At 47.5% G+C, this 18,374-nt stretch overlaps 1 protein-coding gene across 1 annotated transcript; it reads left to right on the forward strand.

Moving 5' to 3' along the window:
• Positions 1-3,197: 3,197 nt before the first annotated feature.
• On the forward strand, positions 3,198-12,328 carry LOC123443867 (proline-rich protein 36-like). The gene is made up of 4 exons (XM_045120404.1): positions 3,198-5,777; positions 10,474-10,581; positions 11,200-11,309; positions 11,848-12,328. Exons 1-4 carry the CDS (start codon positions 3,299-3,301, stop codon positions 11,923-11,925), a joined length of 2,775 nt encoding a protein of 924 aa, XP_044976339.1. The 5' UTR covers positions 3,198-3,298; the 3' UTR covers positions 11,926-12,328.
• The last annotated feature ends 6,046 nt before the right edge of the window (positions 12,329-18,374 follow it).

Genomic DNA, 18,374 nt, shown 5'->3' on the forward strand with positions numbered 1-18,374 from the left:
GCTTCTTCTTCTTCTTCATCGATCTAGGATGGGTTCCAGGCCGGCAGCCTAGGATAGCAAGGATGGACGTCGTTCTTATTTTTCTCGTTTGTTTTCGTCCGTAGTCGGACCCTGCTCCTACTCTTGATGTTTATGTAATGTACTGATGTGACTCTGATGTAGCTTGTGGCGAGTGTAAGCCAACTCTGTATATATATCTCTTCTTTTCAGTACATGTACTTGTAACGATATCCATTCTTGTGACACAACGAGATGCGCTTCTATACCTGGCGAGGCCTTCGTGCCAAATTGACGATAGGGTCGCATCTTGGGCGTGACATGAAGCTGGCGCAGAGCACCTCAACGTCGAAGTCCTCGCCGAAGTAGCGAGGACCATCGTTGAGACGTAAGTCGCTAAAGAGAACGCTGAGGTTCTCCATAGCAGCGACGACGACGCTAGGAAGCGCCTCGTCATCAGAATCTTCGTCCGAATCCGCATGGCGGACGGGGACATCGATCATCATCGGTGTTGCCTCGTCGGAAGCTGGCTCCACGGGCATGCAGACCGATCCGGACGCGATGCATCCGGTGGCGTAGGTGCGGGGCCCCGCCTAGCGTGTAAAGCCAGCCGATGCCGCGATCGGCCCCACGATGGGCGCCAAATGTCGGTGAATACTCACAACATATGCCATAGGTAGGCTAAAGTCGGTGAGAACCGAAGGGACAAAGGAGGGCGCTGGGAACGAGGTTGGTACAAGCATGGAACGCACGATGTACCCAGGTTCAGGGCTCTCCGTAGAGATAAGACCCCTAGTCCTGCCGGAGTGTTTGATGTATATGGATGGATTACAATGTTGCTCCTAGAGCTGTGTTGGGAGGAGGAAGAGGGGAGCAGCCGGCTCGTCTCTGCCTCTCTCTATGTGGTTGGTGGATGTGAAGTGTTGTCTGACCGTCCCCCTGCATGAAGGGTGACCGGGGGGTTTTATAGACGAACCTGCCGGCCTACAATATGGATAATGGGTACAAGAGTGGGACCCGGCTGGCAGCGTCGCCGGCTGACCAGGGGCCCACGAGAGTCTTGTCTTGTCGCTTGAGGGGCCCGCCGGCTGCATGGTCTCGTTTGGCTGTGGGACTCGTCGGCTGGCCAATGAAGCTCTCGCGTAAGGTTGACGCCGAGCATGCGCTGTACATCGAGCGTCGTCCAGAGAGATTCGTCATGGGCAGATAGTACGACCGCCTCCACTGTTCCCCACGCCGAGTGCAGTAATGGAGTGGGAGTGTGACGGTCTGACACTATGCTAGGTGATGGATCAGAGCCGGGGTAGGTCAGCGACATGGCCGCCGACGCTCGTACCTGCCGGACACTCCGATCTAGTACCTTTGTTGACGCGTAGCTACCTTTAATCGTAAGGTCTCATCCCGACCTACGATCTGATGTGACTTGTGATCCCCGGCCGGCTAGCCTGCTTGGCTAGCCGGCTTGGGCTCGGCCACCTCGTTCCTAACCGGCTGGCTTGGCCAGGCTGGTCAGGAAGAGGTAGATGTCTTGACCCCAGCCGACAGGGGTTGCCTGACCGGCCAGAGAGTTGGCTACCTCGTCCTCCAGCCGGCAGGCGCAGCCTAGCCGGCCAGAAGACTTGGGCCTTGGGAAACTGTTGTTTGTTCATATCCTTTGGGCAGGAAATGAAGGAGCAGGCTTGATGAGCCTACCCCGGGGTTATCCCCCCGACAGCGAGCGACGAAAACGGAAAGAACCGACAACTACTAACGGATGAAAGTTGGAAAACTGGCGGCAACAGAGTGCCGATGCAATGCGGATGATGCGAATGGTGCGATGATGAATGGGACAACCAAACGAATTACACGACGAGAACGAAATATAAAGGGGAATCTTCTGGAGCGTTGGTCTCGGGCTATTACATTCACCCCCTCCCCTCTAGACATACTCTTCTCGATCCCATAGGCGCGACCTCATTGGTCTGATCCTTGGCGCCACCAGGGGTGTCATTGTTTCAAGAGTGTTATTGTTAGCATTATTGTGGCTGACATTGCCTCTATTTGTTCATTTACGACGCTTCCCACTTCGTTGGCGTTGGGGGGGGGGTCCTTCTTTTCTTGTCACTCGTCTTCTTTGGGGGTATCCACCATGTAGACGCCGTATGTGGAGGTTACCGCCCAATTACTAGTGTTGGATGGTGCAACACCAGGTTGGACACGTGTGTCTTCATCCATGTCGGTTGCCTCTTCTAAGGCGTAGTCCAGTACGTCGGTTAAGTCTTCTGCTGTAGCGACTAGGTGCGTGGCAGCTGGGTCGTATATTTCCCTATCTTCGGCTTTACATCCGATCCGATCATAGATTGAAGTTTGATCGTCCGAGATTCAAAAGCTCTAGATTCGGTCGAGCATCTCGTTTAAGAGCGTGAGATCCGTCGCGTCCATTGCTTGGTTATAGGCCAATCTGACTTGGAGCATGTTTGCCGAGGTTGAAACCTTGGTTTCACAACACGGATCAACCGAAATGGGGGTCTCGCCCGTCAAGGAGGTATCCAAACCCGAGCTCAAAGCCAGTTCTGAAGTAAGATGAGACTCGAAGTCCAAATTCAATATGATAGTCATCGGATCCATACTTGATGTTGGATCTAATGAGTGACCCGACAAGAGGTCTAGATCAAAGGTTGGTTCCAGGGTCAAGGCTATTTGTGTTGTAGAGTAGTCGGTTGCGGCGATAGCTAGGGCACGAGGAGTGGGTGGAGAACGGAAAAGGGTGGAACACAAGAGAAAGAGACGATGGTGTCGGTCGAAGCTAGGCTGACGAAGGCCGCATACCCTAAAGGATGTGATACACTCAAAGGTGGTCAGATTGGTCAGTCCACGTATGTCGACCCCATCGCCCGCGTGTCGGACCCCTGATGGGCCTGGCACAACACAATCGATTTATTTTATACAACTCATTAATAATCTGAATTAAAGGCCGAAAACAACCTCATAAAGCAAATTCTACTCGGATCGACATGCTTAACGTGCCATCATGGCGACACATATAATATAGGGCCGTGCCTAGGCCAGGAAGCTATGAGCGCGTGCCGGCCCGGCACAACCCGTATAGTTGTATAGCCCAGGCCATACCGGGCTGGCCCACCTTGCTAGGTTTGGATACGGTCTTGGGGGTCATGCCAGCACAGCGAGCAGCGAAGGCCCAACCTAGCGAAGTACCCACCGAAAGAAAAAAGCCCCATAAGCACTCAAACACATTCTTGTGGCTCCCAGGCTGAGCGTTTCTCCTTCCCAGCGCCCGCCGCCGTTCACGGCGCCGAGGTCTATGCGTAGTTCACCGGAGATAGAGCCACCACCAGAGGACAAGCCGATGAGTTCACCACCACCATTTCCTTCCGCACCACCTCTCCAAGAAACCCCCCAACCTACCACCGCAGATCCGCTGGAGCCAGCCCAATCTGATCACGCCGAGTCGACTCCACCGCCGCATCCAGGTGTCACCGCGACGCCTCCGGAAGCTTACGAATCTCTGGTGTCGGCGCCGGCACATATTGACGGGAAGAAGCTAGAGGCGGGCAGGCCGCCTTCGCTCCCGGCCTCACCTGCTCTCGAAGCCACCAAACTGGAGCAGCACGCTTCGCCTTTGCTGCTGCCAGCGGTCGAGGCTTGCCCCGAGGCAGCGACCACGGAGGCATCGCCTTCTCCCTCGCACAAAATCGTGGCGGCCTCGGTGGCGGAAACTACATCGCTGTCAACCCCATCTAGTCCTCCAGCTTCCACCGCAGGCGCCCTGTCGGACGAGTCACTCGCTGATTCGGCCGCAATGGTGTCCGAGGAAGCCGCCCGGCTACCCGCTGCGCTCGAATCGATGGATGCCAACCGGCTCACCGCTCCTGCACCGCCGACGCCACCATTGAAGAGTGGACCAGAGGGGTTGTTGCCACAACAGTATCGGCGACCACCTTGCTCCACGGTGCTTCCAGGGTGTGAAAATTTCGAGCACTCACAGCCGCCTTCTCCTCGCCCTCCCCAGGTTGAAGCTGCACATGGCTTGCCAGACGCTGCCCAGACCGATGCAATTGCACTGACCTCGGAAGAGCCTGGCGCGCCGTCAGCATGTAAGAGTGACGCTGAGGGGTCATTTGAAGTAGCAATGCATATACCACTTTCTTCCCCAACGGAGGCTGAATCCTGTTCGCCGGAGATGGCGCCTCCGGGGTTTGAGAAATTTAAATTTTCATGGCCGACACTATTCCCCCCCAACCTGTCAGTGCAAACTGCACACTCACTGCTAAATCCGTCTGCGCCTGAGGGGGTGGCTAATCCACTGCCTGTATTGGACACTATGGACACAAAGGCAGACGCTACACGTAACCTGCCACTGCCATCATTGGAGAATGCGGCAGAGGAGCCATTGCGGCAGCCACTGCTGAGTTCACCTTCTCCCATCACACAAGCTGAGCCCTGCTCACCAGATACGCCACCTCCTGGGTTTGAGAATTTTAAGTTGTCATGCCTGCTGCCACCCAATGAAAACACATATGCCTCGTCCGATGTGATTGCCACCAAGGCAGTGGTAGTGACACCTGAGGAAGCAGTGTTACCAGTGCCAGCATTGGAGGCAATAGATGTCGAGACAGACAGTGTGTGCAACTTGCTGCCACCATTGGAGAACAAGTTGGAGGGGTTATTGAAACAGCCATTGTTGAGATCAACTACTCCAGTTGCAGAGTCTGCTCCTTGTTCACCGGAGATTGCACCACCCGGGTTTGAGAGTTTTAGATTGTCATGGCAACCATTGTCCATGCCTCCGTCTGGGACTGCATATATCATGTCAGATGCTGCTGTGATGCCATTGGCCGTGACATTGGAGGAAGCAGCTGGATCACCACATGCATTGGAGGCAATGGATGTGGACATGCATACCATACATCCACTAATGGCACCTTTAGAGAGTGGAGTGGAAGGATCACTGCAAGAGCCGAAACCAAGACCACCTTCTCCTATTTTGCAAGATGTGCCCAATTCGCCAGATATGGCACCTCCAGGGTTTGAGAATTTCAAGTCATCACAGCTACTGCTACCATCTCCAGTCTTCTCACAGACTGCATACATCTTACACGATTCAGCCACCACTATAGCTGAATATGTGTCAGAGGAAGCAACTCAGCTATCGCCTACATTAGAAGCAATTGATGTGAAAACGGAGACATCACCGAAGACTGGAGCGGAGGGGTCATTACCACAACAACTGCACCGGCGGCCATCTCCTAAGGAGAATAGTACTGCTTGTTCACCAGAGATAGTGCCTTCAGGGCATGAGAACCTGCAGCCTTTGCCATATCCTGCTTTTCTTCCTCAAGCTCAGACCCCAGATGTGGTTGCCACTGGGGCAGTCATAGGGGCATTGGACCAAGTGCATCATCCAGCACCTGTACTGGGGACAATTGAAGAGGGCACAACACCCATTCTGTCATCACCGTCGAAGAGCGGGTTATTGCCACAGCTAGAGCCACAGATGAATTCTGTTACGACACATGCTGTGGACACCCCGGTGCATGTACCTGCCACAGATTGTGTTACTGTTAACTCAGAGGGAACAGTTCTGCTACCGCCAGCATCGCAGGCGATGGATGCAAACATGGACAGTGCAACTACAGTACTCCCGCGATTGGAGAATGGAGCAGAGGGGTCATTGCCCCAGCTAAGGCAGCAGTCATCTTCTCCAAATGTTCAGGCCGCTCCTTGTTCATTGGACGCGGTGGAACTTCTGCCACCACCACCACCCCCTTTCGTAAACAAAGGTTACTAATGTTCCATTTTATTATTCTTTGGCTGCATTTCATGTATATTACAAAATAACCGTATGTCTTAGCTAGTAATTAATGGTCATCTATGGAGTTCTTAGCAGTTATAATGATTGGATATGAGTGTTGCACAATTAAGGTATCAGTAGCATGAAGACATGAACATGATGAAAAGCTCCAAATTTATTATCGTATTTACTCGAAATGGTTACATGGTTGTGGATGTTTACATCCATGTCAACGAAATGGTGGGGTTTGGTTGCCTAGCCTCCTTAGGTACCTGATCTGATAACAATGTTCAAATTCAACAAGGAAAACCCAATCATAATATATTGTATATTTAAGAACAACAATAGACAGAAGAAATTGTGTTGCACACATGCACAATCCAGATTTATGTGCATTCATCTTACACGTAATATCCTGTGGGGACCCCGACTTACTAGTCGAGAATCGCCGTGCTCAGTGATCCCAGAGATCAATGCTCACCGAACATAGATACTGAATAAAGAGTCTTACATCCAAGTACCGATGATTACAACGCATGACCGAAGGGTCAAGTTCACAAGACAGGGCCTAAGGCCAAATCACACGAGTACACTAATAGCGGAAAACAAAGGGGCTAAGCGGGTGCCCATGCCATCAAGCCTACACCGACAGGCATTCTGATTCTGAAGCGTCCTAGTTCGCAGGGGTGTCTCCGAAGACGTACTCATCTCCAAACTCCGGTCCTTCCATGTCTGGTCAATAACATAACCAGTGGCAAGCCAATGAGTACTTTGAATGTACTCGCAAACAACCCATGATATAATCAACGAAAGTGAAGGATAACAATATCATGCATTTCTAGTGTGACTCATCTGGGTGGAATGATCATGAATATGCATCAAGTTAAAGAATTACTTTTGAAGAACAGGTTACAGATATCAATATATCTGCCGAGGGCTGAACCATCCGGGTTCACCCTATATGCCAAGTCACCAAACTTGGTCATATTATTGCTATCATAGCAACACTTTTCTTATCACCACACACACGCACTCATGCACACTTGGTTTATGCGGAAATATCAGGACGTAGTTTAAGCAGGATTACCCAACTGTCCTTGACCGTGGACACGGCTATTCGAATAGTTTACACTCTGCAGAGGTAGTACGTTGGACCCACGAGATCCGGGAAACTTCCGTGTCATCCACAACTCGCGGTATATCACATACCCGATGTAAGTACCCGATCAATGTCTTTCCCCTGACGATACTAGACAAAGAGGTCCACTTGATTGGTACCCAGCCCACATGTTGTACGTCTTACGAGCACCAACTCTGGACAGTACCAACCATGCGGGGACCAACGGTGTGACTGGAACTCATAAAAATGGCATAGTCCTACCCGGTACGACGCCATCACGAGAGTGACCACATATCACTCCCGCCACTAGTAATGTGGCTCTTTGCTAGCACCGACCAGAGTAATTAACATAGCCCCGTCCCATAAGGGGTAACGTGGTCGTATTGGTAAGGTTGGGACGGTCGACACATCATAAATCTAATCCCATTTCCGAAACCTTACTCACACAAATACCGGGTGCATCACTTCACCAAAAGTGACCACCTAACTCATCATCACCCTCGGGCATTAGTGGCACCCGACGGGGTTTTCATAAACTCTTGCTTTATGACAACATCATGCTCATGATAGTGCTACTGCTATCTTTACTTGTCAACATGGTATTAGCATGACCCTCAAGGGGTAGAGTCAAGCTCAATGCATGTGCTCCGGGGGAGCCTTCGGTAAAATCATATCAAATGACTACCGGCACTTATGATCATATGTAACGGGTATACTTGCTATTATAACATGCAAAGTAACATATGCTCAGTCATGGTCAAAGGGCTGCTTGCCTTGGTCAGCTAAGTATCCGGGGTCTTCGAGGTCTTCCGCTTCGATTCCCTCGTCACACGGATTTTCTATCGTCGATAAAACAATAAATAAGGAATGGCTCACACAGAAAACAGTCCATAAAGTCATTTTAAAAATGTTCCCTATTACTGATAAATCTAAGATATCATTTTAAAAATATTTGCCTTAATTTTCCTTGAAGGAATATTTTTGAAAACAACCAAGCAGAAGCAAAACTATTCCATTTTAGCCCTTTTTACTATTATAAAATAGAATAGTTGCTGGAAGAATTCATCTAAGCATATCATTGAATCCTACACATTTTTAGAAAAATAACAGTGGAAGAATTATATTTTTACTCTGGTTAAATGTTTTTATAAAAATCTTAGAAATCCAGGTTTAGAAAAACAGGCCAGAGCTGGGCTGGCCCATGGCCAGCCGACGGCCTGCCCAGGCGCGCACACCGTTAGGTTTGAACCTGACGCGCGGGGCCCTACGGTCAATGGCCGAGGCCAGCGCGGGGAGGAGGCTGGGCCACCGACAGGTGGGGTACACCTGTCGGGGTCGTCTTCTACCTCCGGCCAGAGAGGAGGAGGAGGACGCCGACGAGGTTGCCGACGCGCTCATGCTCCAATGAACACGGGAATGGGTTTGCCTGACTGTCGCCTACCTGCTGGTGGTCGAAACAACGACGGGGAGGCAGGGGTTCGTCGACGACGAGGAGGCCATGGCGGAGGAGTTTCGGGAAGTGGTCGAGGGGGTGGCTAGAGACACGGAAAAGCTCGGGCGAGTTGGGGGAAAGCTTCCTGGGATCAAGGGGGTCAGTTTGGTGGGTCGAGGGGCGCAGGAGCCGTCGTGTAGCTGGAGATCGACCGGAGCTTCGAGGCGGAGGGGCCTCGGCCGATCTCGAGCATCGGGGCTCTGCTGGTTTGCTGGGGTGGCTAGGGAGGTACTAGCGATCGTGGTGAAGCTATCTGAGGGGTGCTGGAGCGAGGGGGGGAGACTATTTATAGGCCGGCGACGGTGAGAAGATTCGGGAGCGCCGGTGACTCACCGTGGCGCGCATGGGGGCGTAGAGAGAGGTTGGGGTTGAAACCACGGTCTGAGGACGTGGTATTGGACCGCCCAAACCATCTGCTGCAGAGAGAGAGAGGGGAGAGTCGTGCATTCGTGGCCGCGTAACCTTGGCCGGTTCTGGAGCGTGCGGGCACGCGTCGCGCGAGCTCTAGCACGAGAGAGGAGGGCCCCTGAGGCTTGCCCGACGCAGAGGGGTTGTCGAGGAAGAGGTTGGACATCTCGGGGGAGGCTGGAACTGGCCGAGGGCGTCGCCCCCACTTCGGTGACTCCCTGTAGTGCGCCCAGAGCGCAGTTTTGGCATGTCACGGCATGCTGGTGCGCTCTGAGGCACTTTGGACGTGTCTAGCATGTCCTGACACTTGCTGGGGGTGTGGCTAGCCGTTTGGTTTTAGTGGGAGCTTCGGCTGGTCAAAGAAGGCAAGAAATACTGGTGTTGCCAGTCATGAACTGAGGTCTAAATTGGGGTTTTTGGCCTTTCCACTTTGAACCAGTGAGTGGCCAGTTGACTGGGGTTAGATACAGGTGTTGGCCACTTAATCTAAAAGTTTGAAGCAAAGGAGTTTGGTTTAGCTGTGGCTAAGGTGGCTTTTTCCTATCTGTTAGAAGGTGTTCGACAATGGTTTTAGGGGGTTGCACCCCACCACTGGTGCTGAGACTTAACAAGTTTGGCTTTGGTGGTAAACCAGGGAGTTTCACCAAATTTGAACTCCAAAGGATAAGTTTAGCTTTGTAAACTTGAAAACACTCCAATATGACCAGATCTGTTCCTTCCAAAGTGAGTGTGGGTAAACTAAGTCCCACAAATCTCATTTTTGGTGTAGAACCCTCATTTGAGGTTTTAGGCACTCCTGCAAAGTTTTAGCCTCATTGGACAAACTTTGCTATGTAGAGTTGCTCTAACTTGATTCTGGACAGACATGGTTTTTGGGTTATTTGGGGTCCTTATTCACCTTTGATCAAGGTGAAACTTTATGTGGACTCCAAACAAGGCTTAGGGATACCACTGGAATTTTCTAGGAATTTATTGAGAATATTTACTTTGAAAATATCTCAAAATGCTAAAACAGACAGAAATAGCTTTGATAGTTTTAATCAATAAATTCAATATAAAATGGGCTTTAAAATCCTATGTATGAAAAATATATGTCCTTCTGATCATCTCTAAATTTAATCAGATTTTTCCAAGGCAGAAAAGTATTTTCCCATGTTGGAATACCAATTCTGGCCTCAGAAATGGACATGTTATTTAATTAGGAAAATAATCATAAAAATAATTATTTTTATGGTTTTGAAATATAAAGATAGGCAAAAATCAGATTACCAAATATGAGTAGTAGCACTGCTTGCTATCAAGGACATGTAGTGCAACTCAAGGTGGTTTTACTTTGGTCATCAAAGGTTTTTGGAAATCAGTAAAATACCAAAGGAATTTAGGGTTTTAAAACCTCACATGATCAAGCATACAAACATACAAGGTCAATCATAACACTCACAACATTAGTTTTGAAAAAGTTTTAACAAGCTCAGAATTTTACAACACAGACAAGTGATAGCAAAAACAGGGTGTGACATATCCATAAATGATAACAAACTTCTCATCTGGGCTGTTATAATAGCAAACCACATGTAGTTCTGAATTAAAGAAGCCAACTGTACCTACATAGAAATCAAGGGTGGGAACCTTCATAACAATGTTCGGTATGTTAACTTTGTGCAGAAATAGGTCAAATGGTGTGTGGAAGCTGCTATGAACTTATTGCTTATCCTAGAGGTGCCGTTCATGTACAGTGTTCTGCCTGTCGGACAATAAACCTAGTATTGGAAGGTACATAACATTTCTACTTTGTTCAACAGTTCTCTGCTTTCCCCATTTTCTTGTCATTTCGTTTTGTTCCTGTATTTTTTTAAACTGTCAGGGAGGGTAAAAGTCCCCGGTTTCATTTTCACTCTATATTACCGATCCAACTTTTTCTTTGGTCATTGAACATCACGTCTTGTCTCTTATTCTTTATTTCCCATATACTCCCTCTGTCCCAAAATAACTGTCTTAACTTTGTACTAGCTCTAGTATAAATTTGTACTAAGCTTAAGACATTTATTTTGGGACGGGGAGGGAGTAATAGTTTTCAGGTTGCCCCTTTTCTCGTCACTTCTTCTATCATCGCGTAAAAATTTATGGTGTGTCCTTTATATCAACACTAGCTCACTTGACAGAGATTTGAGGATTCCAAATTGCTACTCTGCTAGTTCTGGATGGCCATCGGCTCAAATATATCTCAATTAAATATCTTTTGAAACATGGACGCCCTTAATATTTCTATTCATGCAAAAAAAGGTCTTTTAACATGATTTTATCCATGTGCATTCTTACCATCGCATGGGTGTTCAAACATAACACCTTCTTATGCTTCCAAGGGTATCTTACCTTATATTTGTGTTGCAGCACATGAAGTTGGGAATGTACACTGTGGACAATGTGAGACATTGCTGATGTATCCTTTTGGGGCTCCTGCGGTTAAATGTTCTTTGTGTCTTTTTGTCACTGAAATTGGAGTAAGTGAACTATGACTACTCATGTACTCCCTCTGTTCCATAATATTTGTTGTTGGAGAGAACTAAACTAGTTCTCCCCAACAACAAATATTGTGGTACAGAGGGAGTAATTTACTTGGCACACGTGCTTATTTGTGTTATATTTCCGAGCAAGAAAAAAATTATTGCCATTGAAGAAAAAATAGCACCAATTGTCTATGCATGCACCTTTGTGACAGCTCCTTCAATAAACATGTCGCCATCCCTGATTCCCAGCCAATATATGATTTTTTTTCTCTTCCTTTGTCTTTGATAATCAACCTTAGCTTTGTTATACTCCCTCCGTAAACTAATATAAGAGCATTTAGAACACTAATTTAGTAATCTAAACACTCTTATATTAGTTTACAGAGAGAGTAGATATGAAGCTTTTCTGCTCTAGATCTGCTTGGATACCTTCAGCTTTGCCTGTCTGCGATCGAAATTATGTTCATGCTTTCCTATCTGTAGGATTACAGCAATGTCAGTACACTCATTCTCTTCAATTTCCCTATTTCAGGAGCGGAATGTTCGTCCGCGGATATCAGTCGAGCAGGTTACACCAACTCACCAACAAGAGTTGGCTAACCAGGTCTAGGTGAAGCTAATCAATATTGGTCCTGTATACCTGGTTTACTGTAATCCAAAGAAACTTCAAACACCATCTATAAAAAAAAAGGAAAACTTGAAATGCTGGTGTGGAAATTCTTGCAGTTTTTGGCATGGGCACTTTGCTCTCCGGAGATGTAGAAAGTTCAAATCCAGCCTGTAGCGTGGGGATAAAAAGAGGGTACAAAAATACTAGTGTGCCCGAATCCAAGCTCTAAAAAGATACAACCTCCGTTCACAAATATAAGATGTTCTACTCATAACTTTTCTCTATCGGATGTATATAGACGTGTTTTAGTGTTTGCTCACTCATTTTAGTCCGTGTGTAATTCATATTAAAATATCCAAAACATCTTATATTTGTGACTGGAGGGAGCATTTTGCCACTTTTAGTTGCTTCTGAACATGTGCAGGGATCATGCAAAGTTTGCTTGAAATTTTGATCCGGAGTATTTATCTTGCTAGGCTAGTGCTCTTATTTCACAAAAACAGAGCTGCAGGCAGCATATAGGTGGTTAACACCTACTACATCCATTCCTAAATATAAGTTTTTTACAGATTTTTTTATATTCTATATGGACTACATACGAAGCAAAATGAGTAAATCTATACATTAAAATATATCTATATACATCCGTATGTAGTCCATATTAAAATCTCTAGAAAGACTTATATTTAGAAACCGAGGGAGTAAATTGCAGAGGACTTTAAAATAAATAGTCAAAATGGGTGCTACTCGTAATTGCAAATGCAATGTATAGAACTATGTACCTTTATAACTGTTTCGTGAAAAAAAGTATCCATATCTGAACACAATTTGTTTATCTGTACAACATACAAATGGATACATGTTTCACAACTTTTTTTGCAGCTCATAAGATATTTGTCAACACACCTGAGTTTTTTTTCTCCTAGATTTTTTCTTGAAATGTGAAAAACATTGTACATCATCTGAATATTTTCCTGAACTTCTAACAAGACAACATGTATGTTCTACTCCCTCCGTTGCTAAACACACGGGCATAGAAATGATTCAATCGTTTCATAGATTTAATTGTCGTTTCAAATTTTAACGGACGTTTATATTTTTCAGACCTGAAACAGACGTCTATTTTCATATCGAGTTAGTAGTTTTACGAAGGGGGAACCGAGGGAGTAGCTTTTTTTGAGGGTGAAGATACACGTGTACCACCTGGGGCTAGCATTTTGGCATTGGGGGCATATCCTGTTACGGGCCGGGCCAAAAAAGTCCACGACTAATACCCTAGGCCAGAGCCTGGCCTGGCCCAACTGTCGGGCCTAGAAAATCAGGCCCGACCCAAAAAAGCCTGACATGGCTTGATCGGTCAGGCCTGACCACGGCTAAAATTTAGTTTTCGTCTAGCTCGAGCCTGGCTTGCCCGACTGTTGGGCTTGATTTTTAGGCCCGAACCCGGTTCGATGGGATGATTAGGCCCGGTCTGACTGCGCATGGCCAGGTATAGTTGACCATAATGGATTTATGCAAAACCTGTAGTGAGTTGATGCTAATCAAAGTGTAATTAGGGTTGAACCCATGTAATATATGAAGATGAACCCATTAACAAATTTAACTCGTCCTTGTGTACCATGAGGCAAACAAGATAGACGCCCTTTTGTATTCGCCCTTGTGTATCATGAGGCAAACAAGATAGACGCCCTTTTATATAGCGAAAGCCGTTGTTGTTAGGTGTTTGAGCGAAAATGGGCAAAAGTGACTTTTTTTCAAAACTTCAACACAAAATGGCCCCAATTAAAAAATATTTTAAAAAATGGCCTTTTGCATGATGTCCGCGGCTAGGGCGCCATGCTAGATAGCATGATGCTCGGGCTAGGGCGTCGTGCTATTTGGCATGGTGCCCTAGCCTGGGCGACATGCTAGACGTCGCTACCATGGCGCCCTAGCCCGGGGTGTCGTGCTCTCTAGCATGGCGCCTCAACCCCGGGCATCATGCAAAAGAGGGTCATTTTGGTGAAATATTTTTAGATTGGGTTCATTTTGTGTTGAAGTTTCGGAGAAGGGTTAGTTTTCTCCATTTTTCACGGGGTTGGATGCAGTAAGATCAAGGGTAAATTGATTAAGTTGGATAGTGCAGAGATAGTTTGAGCTTTGAAAGATGGCAATTCTTCCTCACTAGCAAGTGCCATATTTGATGATTCTTATTTCCCGACCTTAGATTTTACTCTTGTTATCTATGATCATTGTAATAGAGAGAATAATCAAATAGCTCATGAACTGGCTAGGATAACTAGATTTTATCCTTCTAATGTGCGGATAGATTCGCCCCTACTCATCTCTCCCTTCTCTCTCTAGTTTCTCTATGAAATATTTTTGTTCTACCGCAAGGTTGCTCCACCCCTGTCTAGTCTTCAACGAGGATTAGTTCTGAACAACAAAGTGTTGCCGGATCGATGACACTATATGCGTGCAATCCGGTGGATAGATCGTGTTTTTGATCTTTGTTTGAGGGAGAAAATTCTCGTGGTTGGAAGGCTGTAAATCCTAGATGCTGGAATTTGCACCAACTATCTTCACCAACTCTTTTTTGGTTGCTATTCCGAGTTGGTAGCGATTAGATTAAACCCCGTATGCATCTTCTTACAGGTCTTAGGTTTGTACGTAGGACGATTTTTATTTTATTTTATATTGTGTTACCCAACACAGAACCCAACAAAGCCAGTCGGGGGACGACAACGCCAAACGAACGGATTCACACATGGCGGGTACGCTGGCATTCTTTATAGGAGCAATGCCTTCTTAAAACTCCATAATCCGTGCATCAGTTGAGGAGCCTCCCATACTTCACCAGAAATTACTTTATTTGACCCTTCTAAACTACTAGTAAATTATACGTGCTTTGCACGTCATTTAAATACATTTGAATATGTATTGGACAAGATCCTACTTTGTTCTTACTTTTGGAATCCAGATTGTTCAGTCTTTTTTATTAGAGTACCGGATAAGCATGTGGAAATATACTTCTAGAACACATGAGATGATAGAATTTGTGGTTCAATTAGAAAGACAGGTGGGAGAATGCTATGAGTTGAAAACTTTATCCAACAGATGATAATACTCGGATTTTCCATCTTTAGACCGTTGGATGGAGCATATCCAACGACTAATATTTGAAGCTATTGACATACTATATAGTGTTATAGATAAATACTGGATTTTTCAAATGCTTGTGAACGTTGATCTTGACACTTCATTACCATAAACTCATAGATGAAGCTTATGTCGTTACATATTCATCAGCTCTGGATGCTAGCGACTTTACCAAACCCCTATAACCATTTGGAAGGTCATGTATCTAGAGGCACATGCACAACACATAAATATTAATTGGCAATGTCTTAGTGAATCCATCAAATGGTGCAACCAAGACACTCTGACACCACAAAAACCATGATCACCCTTCACCACCTTCTACGAGTCGCATAGGCATGAGAACTGGAACACAAACATATTTGTCCCCATTCACCTGATCCATACTTCTTCTGAAATCCCATGTTGATATCATCTTTTTGAAGAGGCGACGGATCCTCCTCCACCGCATCGTTTAGATCTTCCTCACGAAGTCCCAATCTCTCCATACTATCCAGATCTTCCTATCCCGTAGTCCCTGAAGCAGATATGTCATGTTCAGATGCAATTACTAGTAAGGTGGATAAAATAGCCAAGGCGGGGCGATGGTGCAAGACCACCCCTTGATCAGCCCAAGCTCTCCAATGGTGAGGACCAGATCATGATGGAAGGTGAAAATTTCAATGGCGACTTAATGTCACACAAGCATCCCATTGATGCGGTGGACAGCTGTATGTGTAAGCCATGTGAGTGGGAGCCCACTGGTTAGGTGTGTGTGTGCGTATAAATGTGGGTGTAGACAGAGGACAAGCAGGTGTGTTGTATGAGACTCTGAATCCTCACCTACTCCTCTTTCCTCCTCACCTACCCTTTTCTGTGTCTCACCTTCTTCCTTTCGAAGGAATAAACCAAACTCAGATCTCACCCCCTTCTCCCCCTTGTATCGATCCTCTGGATCAGCGGGTCGTTACAAACTGGTAATCACAGCCTGTTTGATCCCTCCACCCAATTTTGTTTTCTGGCTCGTCGATCTCATATCAACTCGATTGAATCGTAACATCCACCGCCGCAGGTGCGGGCTCACTTCGGTGGCCAGCGCAAAATCCCTAGCGGGGTTGATCCGATTGGAGCGAGGTGATGATGCGCCCGTCCAAACCATCAGCCCAGACCCGCCACATACTCGCCGCCATGTCCGAAACCTCGAGGGAAATCAAATCGCTGCTCAAGCAAGTGGAGGCAAGTCAGCTCGTCGTCGACAAGCATGTGGAGGCCCAACTCGCCGTCAACGAGCACGTCTCCAACGATCTGACAATCTGTGGAGGCAAGTGGATATCACAGAGTCCGACGTCGACGAGGCGCGCCAGCACCATGACCAGCCCATGTCGACGGACCCGCCATCTCCGCGCCATCAGCCGTAGGCATCCACCGCTCCTCCACCAGAGCACCCGTTCGTGCGCCTGGCCAACGCTGGGCCACCCCTCATCGGGACGCGCCCGATTGCGTCACTCTTCGGGGCGGTGCACCAGCGCGCCCAACAAGAACCCTACCAGGAAGAGCACCGGGACACATACACAGTCAAGCCGCCCAAGCACGACTTCCCCAAGTTCGACGAATCGGTGCCTTACCTATGGATAGATCAATGCGAGACCTGCTTAGAGCTGTACCGCGTGCCACCGCACAGCTGGGTGACCACAACATCACTCTACATCGAGGGCCACGCGGCGCATTTGCTGCAGGCATTTCGTCAAGCACATCACACTCTCAACTGGCCATAGTTCTGCAACGCAATCAAGGAGGAGTTCGGCCCCGACGAGTTCGAGGCCGAGATGCACAAGCTGTTACAGCTGTGCCAGACTTGCACATTGGCTGATTATCGCATCGAATTCGAGGGCCACATGTACCATCTACTGGCGCTGGATGCTTCGTTGATCCCAAATTTTTTTGTCACACAGTTTCTGCTCGGCCTTCACGATGATCTGCTCACGGCGGTGCACTTACAGGCGTCATCGAACATCACACGCGCCTCGATGCTCGCTAGGATTCAGGAGGAGGAGCTGGACATGCCTCGTCCGCACCCAAGAACACACCTTATCGGCCGGCCACCCCCACAGCCAGTACCTCTTCCAGCGCGCATGCAAGGCGCCCATCGCCCGGCTGCAGCGACCGAGGAGTTCGTGAGCGAGTGGCAACTGCGCGATCATCGGTGCACGCATGACCTTTGTTTCAAGTGCGTCTACTGGTATTGTGAGGAGCACCATTGCAAGAAACCTACACAATTGCTTACCATCCATGTGGGGACCATAGCGAGGTCATCCGAGGGCGACATGCCGCGTACAGTCTGTCTTCGCGCTCTGGTCGGCAACCAAGTCATGTTGCTGCTAGTGGATTCAGGAAGTACGAACAGCTTCATCTCCGCGCCCTTCGTGCAAAGGATCGTAGCCAAACTAGCTCAGATGCCATCGGTCAAGGTCCAGGTGGAAAACGGTGAACGCCTAGGCACCGACAGGGTCGTTCCCGGCATCCAATGGTGTTTGCAAGGGCACACATTCACCACCGACATGCGCCTGCTCGAGCTCGGCGCATACGGCAAAGTATTGGGCATGGACTGGCTTGAACAGTTCATCCCCATGATGTGCCACTTGCTCAATAAGACCCCGACGTTCGACCACCTGGGTGAAACAGTGATGCTGCAAGGAGTTGAACAAAATACAGTGCACGTGTTGGGGAACGTCGCATGGGAAGCAAAAAATTTCCTACTGAAAGCACAATTGCTCCCTAGGGTGGTTTTGATAATTGATCACAACATATGCATCATTGGACTAATGTGTTTTCCAAGTATATTTCAGAAAAGTTAAAAAGATGTTATGGCTTAAGGTTTTTGTGGAGATGCCCCTTGATGCAAGAAAGGAATAATATTGGCTCAAGCTTCAAGCTAGAAGACTCTTCATTTTATACTTGTGAGAAATCACTTTTTGAGTCCATAGGAAAGCCAATACTATTAAAATGGGACAAGGTAGTAAAATGAACTAATTGCTCAAATGCTCAAAGTTAGCCACCAAAACACTCAGTAATTTTACTACATATCCACTCTGTCAAGTTCCACATTCACAAATTCAGTGTCACCAACATTTCCACATCGGATCCACCGAGTTTGAACCTCAGACAAAACCCTAGCCATTCCCACAAAATCTGTGCAACCGAAACTGCATAGGTGCTACCGAGTTTGGGTGACCAACATTCTGTTGCCAAGATACACTAAATAGGAATTTCCAAGTTTGAGTATAGGTGCCACCGAGTTTGGCCATCTGACTGGTAGTCACCTTTTCGGTGCC

This window comes from Hordeum vulgare, chromosome 3H, assembly GCF_904849725.1.
Source record: "Hordeum vulgare subsp. vulgare chromosome 3H, MorexV3_pseudomolecules_assembly, whole genome shotgun sequence".
Classification (NCBI taxonomy): domain Eukaryota; kingdom Viridiplantae; phylum Streptophyta; class Magnoliopsida; order Poales; family Poaceae; genus Hordeum; species Hordeum vulgare.

Bases quoted from the DNA above. Each gene is read 5' to 3' on its own strand.
- LOC123443867 (XM_045120404.1), top strand. From the start codon at position 3,299: ATGCGTAGTTCACCGGAGATAGAGCCACCACCAGAGGACAAGCCGATG. The intron at 5,778-10,473 runs GTTACTAATGTT...AACTTTGTGCAG, and splicing joins ACCCCCTTTCGTAAACAAAG to AAATAGGTCAAATGGTGTGT. The intron at 11,310-11,847 runs GTAAGTGAACTA...TCCCTATTTCAG, and splicing joins TTTTTGTCACTGAAATTGGA to GAGCGGAATGTTCGTCCGCG.